Source organism: Pinus tabuliformis, chromosome 1_1, assembly GCF_031772625.1.
Source record: "Pinus tabuliformis cultivar Carrire ecotype Pingquan chromosome 1_1, CPIR1, whole genome shotgun sequence".
Lineage (NCBI taxonomy): Eukaryota > Viridiplantae > Streptophyta > Pinopsida > Pinales > Pinaceae > Pinus > Pinus tabuliformis.
In genome coordinates, this window is record NC_142297.1 from 709,130,082 (window position 1) to 709,140,869 (window position 10,788).

A 10,788-nucleotide genomic window follows, 5' to 3' on the forward strand; every position below is an offset into this window, starting at 1 on the left:
CTTCCAAAACCTCAGAATGTGACATTGTCTATCTTTCCCTATGGGCATTTCTCTCAAGCCTCTGAATATTCGCCTACGTGCATGGGAGGATTTCGGCCTAGTAGACAGTTGTCGCCTCTTGAGCAAGAGCCTCAGAGCGAGTCCTACTAGACTAGCCACACTTCCCAACACCTCGACAGTGATGGCCTCGTTGTCGAGGCATGATAAAACAAAAAATCCACAACACTTTGTAAACCTCAAGAAGGTCACAAACATGCTTCCCTAAAGACCAAAGACATTTACACTTCAAGAATACAAACCGAAGTTTCCTGCAATCACAGGGGTCAAGACTCTCCCCACTTCTTCAAAACCACATACCAGATACCTCACTTGAAATCCATACAAGAAAATTAAAAAATACTGGCATAGAACCAACACACTAGAGCCACCACCATGAAAGAAAGGTGCATAAGAGGTGAAGGCGATGGACAATCATCCCATACAAAAACACAGAATTCAAGAGGGGAGAAGTCTGATTGAGTCAGCAAGGTACCCATTAACTCAACTAGAAAAGGGATAATAAGACCCGAAAATACCAGGCAACTCATAGAAACCAGATGACCATACATACAAAGCCAAAGCCATAGGGTTACGTCAGTATGCAGGTTGGAACAAAAGAGAAAGCCAAACCTCAGACTAGCTCCAAAATACTGGGCCACAGTGACCCTCTGAACACTAGTAGGCTTTGAATGACTATTAAAGGCCAGCTTCTCACCAACTTCCGTTTTAAGATTGGTGTCCACTGAGCAATGACCAAATACAAGTGCACCATGAGACGAAAGGCTTTCGCCTTTGTGAGGAAGCACACAGAAAACCTTTAGAAACCCTTTTATGTTCCAAGCTTTCCTTTGCAGACTCCCTCAAAACCAAGCTAATGCCTTTAGCGAAACCATAACTCAAACTCGCAATGATACCAAAGAGGCTCTCATGTGACCCACGTTTGTCTTGCTCCACATACATTCTTGAATAAACCATTTGAAGGATCTAGAAATTGCAGGCTAATAGCATGAGTCATAATGACAAGAATCATACTTCGCACATATAAAGCATGGGGGCAAGTCACACCGCCCTTAATGATCTCGGGAATTGGTGAGGTGGCAACCACCCCAATCCCCTCACTCATGTGATGATCCTCTACCCCATCCAGGAATATTGAACTTTTATTTATATATTAAAAAATTATCATTTTATTATATGATTATACTATTCTTATACTTATTTTTCTAAAATTTATAATTTATATATATATATTTAACTTATATTTTAAATTTAAAATTAGATAAAATAAAAAATATATATTATATAAAATATAATTAAATTCATGTTTTGAGTTTTACTCGTTATATTAATGATTTTATAATGACATAAAGAAAAGTTATAATAATAATAAAAAAAATTAATAAAAAAATACTATAAAATTTATTACATTAATGTTTTATTATAATGATTTTAAAAAATTATGATAAATAGAGGCTAAAAAACGTATTAAATTTAAATTCATGGTTTATCATTATTATAGATGTTTAGATGTAAAAAAAATAAATCAAGTGTGATTATCCACGAGTAATAATCTGAGCAGATCCACCCAAAGGGTTCTGTTGAGTCTAACTCTAAGGGCATCAAAGAAATTTAACCCAATGACCGAGCAGATCCACCCAAAGGGTTCTGTTGAGTCTAACTCTAAGGGCATCAAAGAAATTTAACCCAATGACCTCCCAGTTGGCAAAATATTTAGCAACTGTAACTCAACCAACTAACTATTCCTTAAAACTAATCACATATAAACTTTTATCATGAATAACTATTCAATTTCATAAACAATTTAACAAAATTCTATTTTTAATTTTTAAAATCAACCATTTAACATAAAGAGGAAAATGCGTACTCAGGAATCAACACGTTATCCTGCCATTACAATGATAAAAAAAACCCTAATTATTAAATTATTTAAAATATTATTATCTTAAAATAAATATTTTGATTGACCTATTCCCATTAAATGAAAAATTATAGTTATCTATTTTCTTTTTTTTTTTGTAAGCTTCGGTAGGACCCACTCATATTCCACATTTTTTACAACATTTTTACAACCTCTCCGCAGGATTCAAACTCGGCTAGGCGGTGTGAAAGCCAGCCGCCCCAGCCATTACATCATGCACGTCATGTGCTATAGTTATCTATTTTCATTATGCATCAACAATATTATTTTATTTCATAGTTTAAATGTTCTATATTTAAAAGTTTATTATTATTATTTTTATCAAATTTATGTGAAATTGGATAAAAAATCGTTAAAATTATTTATTTAAATTATAAATTCTACATAACTAAATATTTCATAATTTTTTTATAATATTGAATTAATTTATATATTCTAAAATAATTTATTAAAAAGAACATCTAACAAAAATTATAATTATTAAAAAAAACATCTAACAAAAATTATTTTTACAAAAAATATTATTTTTAGTTTTTAAAGTTGATTTTTTTATAATATTGAATTAATTTATTTGTTCTAAAATAATTTATTAAAAAAACATCTAACAAAAAATATTTTACAAAATTTTATTTTTAGTTTTTAGAGTTAACCAACATAAAGAGAAAAAAATGTATGCTTAGCAAATTTTTGGTTGGAACTTTTTGAAAAATAATATTTAAATTAATTTATTAAAATCAAATATTATTAAAAAAAAACTAACAAGAATAAAAAAATCAAAATCAAATTATTATTTTTATTTATTAAATGATCTTGTCTCCATTAAGATCTTGACTCATTTTTCAAATTATTATTTTGAAAAATAATATTTAAATTAATTTATTAAAATCAAATACTATTAAAAATTAAACTAACAATCAAAAAATCAAAATCAAATTATTATTTTTATTTATTAAATGATGGAACAAATTATTATTTTGAAAAATAATATTAAAATTATTTTATTAAAATCAAATATTACTAAAAATTAAACTAACAAGAATCAAAAAATCAAAATCAAATTATTATTTTTATTTATTAAATGATCTTGTTTCCATTTAGGATCTTGAGTCATTTTTCAAATTATTATTTTTATTCATTAAATGATCTTATTTTTATAATCTTTGACTTCTTTAATAGAATTTTTTAATAGTATTTGATTTGAATAAATTAATTTAAATATTATTTTTTCAAAACTAGAGATTTAATATAGTAGTTACTTATTAATATTTGTTTTTAATAAATTAATGTCATAATTTAAATATTATTTTTCAAAAACTAGTTGTTTAATATAGTCATTACGTTAAATTATTTTTCAAAAACTAGTTGTTTAATATAGTCATTACTTAACAATAATGTGTTGTTTAATATAGTTGTTACTTAATAATATTTGTTTTTAATATACTAATAAATTAATATCATAATTTAAATATTATTGTCTTTACAACACCTTTGCCATGGTCTACCTTGTTCCTAAAGATGAACCACACTTGTTGGTTCGAACCAAAAAAATTCTCTTATATGATTTCGTGATTTATATTTAAAAACTTTTCTTAATTCATTATGGATTACATAAACCTAAATTTAAAAATAACAATAATTATTGAATTAATTAAAATATTATTATACTAAAATAAATATTTTGATTTACTTTATTGTCCTAAAATGAAAATTTATTTAAAGCATTATTTTTATGTGGTAGTTTACTCATTTTAAATTTTAAAAATTTATTTAAATTTAGAAAAAAAATGTTAAAATAATACTCTATAGATTCTACATAACTAGATATTCCAAAAAACATTCATAATTCCTTTTATACATTCAAGAATAAATAAATTAAAAAAAGTTATCTAATAAGAAACTTCAAAATATAGAATAATTAAAAAACATAAAATAAACCTAGAATAATAAAAAAAACGTCTTGTTCAATAGCCATCATGGGCGAATGATTAAAAAACATAAAATAAACCTAGAATAATTTTAAAAACGTCTTATTTAATAGCCATCATGGACGAATAATTAAAAAACATAAAATAAACTTAGAATAATTAAAAAACGTCTTATTTAGTACCCATCATGGGCTTCCATTTAACATTGTTGACAACCACTTACAACCCAATCTTATTATGAAAATTTAATTATTATTGAATAATTTTGAGTTTATTCAATGATTTATGGTCAAATAATTAATTGACTTAATTTGATTTACACAGTAACAATTTCATCTATTATATTATTGTATGGTTTTTTTTGTCTAGTCATCAAAATCAAATTAAAATTTGAAAAATATAAATAATATTTTTTTTAATATTTTCAATCTATGATGGAGTTTGGCTTTTTTTCCTTTTTGATAAAATCAATAATTTCATTATGCCTGATATATTTTAAGTCATTATTTCTAAATATTGTTTCTATATTCATAATGATTTTTAAATAGGTATAGTGATTTTTAATTCTTAAACTCATGCAAGAAAATCATTCAAAATTAAAATCTTTAAAAATATTTTATACTTAGTAAATAATATATTTTCCATTAGTTACTTCCCACAATAGTTTAAATCTTTGCATAAGGAAAAAAACAACAATAAGAGGCAAATAAATGAACCATGGCTTAGGATGTCATAGTAGGGAAGCGAACTTGAAGGACAAGCCATGAGGGTACTGGTGTTTGTCAGTTTAATGGGGGGCACTAATATTGGTGAAGGGTTTACTCACATGTTTTTATGGCAGAATATAATTGCCTAAAAATTGTTAGGAAAAATGTTTGTAATGAGATATTCTATTTTTACATTTGATTTTAATTAAATTGTAAAAATTATTATTATAATATTAATTATATTTCTAATGAATTAAATGTTTTTCAAACTCAACTCCAATAAAAAAACACTTTTTGATTTGTGGTAAGAATCTTTCAAATGTTGGGCCTGGAGTATGCCCTAAAACTACTTCTGTTTGGCTAAGAGCTTGTCTTCCTCGGACGTAAGGAAACAAGTTAACGACACCCAGAGGCATCTAGCAAGAGTGAAAGCCTACCCCCTTACGGACCACCAGTGGGTTATTCCAGGTGGCGTGGTTTTTCCTTGAATGACAATGATGTGTCAAACTAACATTCGCCATTAGCAGCTAGAGATGGCTGTCCTCACTGTTAGTTTGACAAAACTGAGTTATGATAGGTTTTCCCACCTTTTGAAAAAAAGAAAAAGAAAAAGAAAAAGAATCTTTCAAATGTATTTAATTTGGATTTAGAAAATGGGTTACCAGCCATAATTTTTTGGGTTGAATACTAAAAATAATTTTTTTGCTTTTTGCTTTTGGGTCATGATTTCTAAATGATACCCATCAATGTTGTCTATCCATAATTGTAGAGAATACTAGTGTCTTTGCTTATGAGTAGAAATATGTTCTACTTACCTTTGAAGTGACAAATTATTTGCTAATAGTGTAAAAATTAGGTGAATACCATACTAAGAGTTTATACAAAAGCTCCATGCATTTTCCGGTCCATTAGATGATGTAGAATTATAAAAGAACCATCCTTTGAATAATTGTCACATCTTATATTGTAGGTGACAAGAAGATCTCATTTCTCATTTTCTTAGAAAAGTGTGCATGTGGCACCATGGCTTGTTTGATATATATATAGAAAAATTATGGGACTTTCATCATCTCAATATTTTGATTGTACATTACCAACTTAAGGCAAACAGGGTAAAAAAACCTAAATCTAATACAATAATTATTATTTCAAACCAAAGTACAACTTTTTCAATTCAACAATTTAGATTTAAAAATATTATTAGCCTCTCTTTACAGCTTTTGGAACCATTGCTAATAAGTAAAAATCTTTAAAAATGAATTGAAAATTAAAAAAAGCGAAGATGGTGTTTTATTGGAAACTAATAAAATTTTTAAGATTTTAGTCTTCAATAAGATTTTTTTTTTTCTTAAATGTAAACTTAAATAGCTCTAGAAGAGGTGTTATCACCCTCCCTTGACTTTAAATCCCACTTCTACCTGTTACTAAAAAGACCTCACTTCTCTACCAGTGTTACCGGCTTTAGAAAGAGAGGAATAATTTATCCTACGCGATCATTTATACAAGTGGAATTTAAATTCCACTTGTAAGGTTGATCAGATTCCCATTAAGTGGGCGCGCGGGGTCAAAAAGCTATAAAGGCCACCTGAGGGCCTGTTAGAGTAGGCGACCGACTCCTATTTCATAGACCATTGCAATATTAATGCAGTCTGACATGGGGCCGATATAAGACGATACAACACGCCGCGCGGTGATGAGAGAGAAAAAAAATAGCGGCGTGTTGTATCGTCTTATATCGGCCCCATGTTAGACCGCATTAATATTGCTATGGTCTACGAAATAGGAGTCTCCTATTTCGTAGACCATAGCAATATTAATGCGCTCTGACATGGGGCCGATATAAGACGATACAACACGCGGCACGGCAACAAGAGAAAAAAAAATAGCAACGTGTTGTATCGTCTTATATCGGCCCCATGTCAGACCGCATTAATATTGCCTGCTAGAGTAAGCCGGATGTTTAGCTGGCCAAATCAACCATCAATGCCATTGACTAAATCTTGTATTGTTGAGTTGTTCGCCTACGTGGACTCGCGCAATCTCCAAGATCGATTTAGAAATACCAGAACCTCGCACATTGATAAACAGGACGACAATGACAGTTCCCGCTGTCCCAAGGCCAGGCGATATCGTCAAAACCACCATTGCTTCAGTGCGTTTCACAAAACGTACGGGAAACCGCTAGCTGTTTTGGAATTGAATGGAGATCTCCGTGTATAAATATATATTATATTCTTTCTCCGTTCCTGAGGCTGAGGGAGGAGGGTTTATACGCCAGCTCAGTAACTCTATCTCGCTTTCCCAGATTTAATTGTGGCAGAGCTGCAAAGAACATAGTAGTGCAAAGTAATTGCGAAGATTCTTGACAGTCAGGGCCATCGTCTCAGCTTTTATATAATTGCGAAGATTCTTGACAGTCAGGGCCATCGTAGTGCAAAGTAATTGCGAAGATTCTTGATACAATTTAACCAAAAATTGTATCAGCTATAATGACAAAAACACTTTTAATGGTTAGATTATTGACGTCTTCAGCCTACCTAAAAGGAAAATATTATTATAAAAATAAAAAATGTGGACTAGACAATATTATTATAAAAATCAAAGATGTAGACTAGAAAATATTATTATAAAATCTATTATAAAAATCAAAGATGTAGACGAGAAAATATTATTATAAAAATCAAAGATATAGACTAGAAAATATTATTATAAAAATCAAAGATGTAAACTAGAAAATATTATTATAAAAATCTAAGATATACACTAGATAATGAAAAGGTGCACTGTTGAAATACTCCAGTAAGAATTGAAGATTCAAAACCAATCTAATTCTATTAAAAATTGACATTGCTCAAATCAAATGCAATTCCCTAATAATTTTAACAACTCAAAAACTCTGAATCCAGACATCATGGGTCACAGGACAAATCCACACATCATGGACATAGTCCAGAAAAACAAAACATAGAGGGTAAATATTTGATAATTCAAATTAACATAACTGTCACAAATGTGACAATGCCATAATAAACATACATCTATGTTACCCCTAGAGAACTGTAGTGTTGTTCTTGTAAACTTAATCTGAATAGATTGTAACCTTGGTTTCCTGGATAATAATAATACCAATCTCTTGCCCATGGATCTGTAAATTTAATCTGAATCGATTGTAAACTTGGGGTTTTTTTGGACAATAATAATACCACTATCTTGAGTTTTACCGCTCCGTTGTTATCTTTTTCATTATTTTAATTTGGGCCAATCATCCGAGCGCTGATGAAGGGAGACGTCAGAGGCTGTCAGCCAAGCAAAGGTCGAGCCAGCAGTCACGGAATTGTCCTTGAAGATCCCAGAAGGTTTCCAAGTCGACTTTCTTTGTCCGTAGCAATGGGGTTGTCTGTTTTTGTTTACACAAACCCTAGCCGTCGAGCAGAAGTCCGTGCGCAGAGCTAACCCTAGGCATCTTCTTCTTTGTTGGTCCGCTCGAAGCTTTCACAGGAAACTATTTTCCTGAACTACAAGTCCACCACACTCTTACCTTCATCTAGGCGATTCAGGGTGAGAGTCTTAGCTAAAGGTTCTATGGATTTTCTTCCATCCACTCTATCAGTCTTGGTTCAGAGCCAAAGTCTTGAGTTTCCCGTTGAGTGAGAGCGAGATAACGATGTTCATTGGATAGGTAAGGTCAACCTTCTAATGAACACCTGTAATTAGGAAAGGATGGCACATTGTTTTTGCAGCGACTTTCGAATCTAAGAGAGGGATCAAATATTGGCAATTGCAGGCAGGAGGCAGGAAAGCCCATCGCAGTGTTATGCTCACCTCCGGTGAAACACTGATATACTGAGTTGGAGACAACAATTCAAAGGCATCAGCCCCACTAGATGTATTTGTCTGACTTACACAACCAGACATGTAGATTTGTGAGATTGGTAAAATGAGATAAATACTTCCATGAGTGCAAGAATATGAGAATTACCCTTCCAGTTAACTCTATCAAACAACTTCTTAAAGGATTGCAACCCACATCTGGGCATTGTAGCTAATGTATTGCCCCTATCCAACCTCACAGTTCAAGTGAATGGCAACTGAATACCCCTCCCACTGAAAAAGAACAAAGAACAGAAGAAACAATAAAGAAAAAAAAAACAGAAAAGGAAAACCCACGCATGAAAATCTAAATATAAAAATAACCACAAACAATATTTTTATTCAAAACTACTCTTCTTCAAAATATATCGCATATCCAAGCATTACATTGCTTTATTCCAACCCTACTAATTCTTAAATAGCTATGGTATATCTGGGCATTACATGGTTTTATTCCCAACCTACTCTTTAATAATAGAAAAACCTGTGCCATATGCTAGCTTGTGCAATGGAATTCCTACGCATCATCACTTAACTAAGATATTCGTGATTCTCTCGCCGATCAAACACGATGGATGCTGTCAACAATTCACTGATGGCGTGTAGAATTTCAACACGTTCTCGACGACCTTCTGCAAGAGTTCCCTGTATGTTCATATTCAGAGCGTAAGATAACTATTGAGAATCCTACACACTACAAGCTATAACGGATTTACACAGATTAGGATACTCACTCATTCGATGCCTCCCGCTCCAAGCCGCTTATATTTGCAACATGAGACAGAGCGTCTCTCCAACTCTGAATTCTTTTCTTGTCGTATTTCTGTGTCTGTTCGTGTGCGCCAAGGGCTTTATCGTACGCTCCACTTTTATCTTCGCCGGTGCACACGAGTTCAGGTTTTAAATCGTAAAATACAGGAATGATGATAGCCCCCGACTTTACGATAAGGACGAGTTCATCAAGGCAAAAAGCCGATTCTGCATAATTTGGAGAGAGGAGGGCTATATGAACAGAGGCCCTACTAGTAGCGGCTACTATTTGATCATAAATGTTGCGTCCAACCACCATTTCGGTCTGGTCAAGAAAGACTCTCAATCCCCGGGATTGAAGACTATGGTAGAGAGGGAGGGCCAAAGTGTGTTTAAGGTCTGGGACTCTATAATTTATGAACACGTCATAATGGGTATAAGAAGTGGACGCAGAGTAGCCCGCCGAGGACGCAGAAGGACGACGGATAGTCGTATCCTCAGCCAATAGAATCTCGATGAATGCATGAATTGTAAGAAATGCTGTTAATATTAAGATGGTGCAGATGCAGGAAGACATATCGATGTAAGAAGATATATGATGAAGGGCGGTTGTGAATTGTAACATTGCGATCTCCATGAATGGATGCATCGACACCAATAATAACAATATCGAAATGATGCGCAGGCGGGCAAGCAGATCCATGGAAGGTCCTTTGAAGCGCTGCTTAAACTGTAAGCAAGCGAGCGTGTGCTTTGAAATAAAAATGCGCTCGTTTTGATATTGTGCTTCTCTGGTCTGATAGATTTGATGTCCATCCCTCACACTCAACCGTTGCTGGCGAGCGCGAGTCGGTACAAGTCACTTTCAAGAAGTCGTATGTTCTATCATCTGCTATTCAGGTCTAAAATTTAGATTGCACTGCCAAAAGTCACTTTCAAGGAGTCCTGGTTGTATCTTCTATCTCCAGTGAAAAACTTTACACTGATGGTAACAGGTGGCAAAGTCTGTGATGATTGTGCATTCAGTAGTGTTGTTATATAGAAATTTGGATATTCGTGTCTACTAAAATTCAGACTGTATGGCAAAACTCACCTTCAATAAGTCATGGTTGCATCGTTCTGTCTTCTATTATTCAGGTCTATGATATCTAGACCGATGATAAGATGCCGCACAGTGCGTGATGATTGTCGTATTCTGTTATTCAGGTCCACAAAAATTTAGGACAACCAATATTTCCTATGCTATACCTCCATTAATATACTTTAAGGACAGTCTTGAGGACGGACTCTTATTTGCTTTCACCTTAAACTGGTGTACATAATTTCTCCAGCAAACACACTTTCCGGTTAATGGTTGCGGAAATGGGTTGACCCATCATCCATGGCTTATGCGGATATCAGACGATCCCCATAAGGATGATGGTCAATTAATAATGTTTGCAGTCATACAATACTTAATCTAGTCCAACGACATTAATCTTGAATACCCATTTGAAGTGAATTCAAATTTGAATTTCGAATGGCGATATTTTATTTATTCCAATATCTAGACAATCGG

The 10,788-nt window shown here is 32.4% G+C and overlaps 1 protein-coding gene across 1 annotated transcript; it reads right to left on the reverse strand.

Annotated features, from left to right (window-relative positions):
• Nucleotides 1–9,210: 9,210 nt before the first annotated feature.
• Nucleotides 9,211–9,807, reverse strand: LOC149215487 (putative 2' cyclic ADP-D-ribose synthase BdTIR). Its single transcript, XM_089389737.1, has one exon. The coding sequence runs from the start codon at nt 9,805–9,807 to the stop codon at nt 9,211–9,213; it is 597 nt and encodes a 198-aa protein (XP_089245863.1).
• Between the last annotated feature and the right edge of the window lie 981 nt (nt 9,808–10,788).

What these genes read in the sequence shown, in the direction of transcription:
- LOC149215487 (XM_089389737.1), bottom strand. Translation starts at nt 9,807, where the DNA reads ATGTCTTCCTGCATCTGCACCATCTTAATATTAACAGCATTTCTTACA.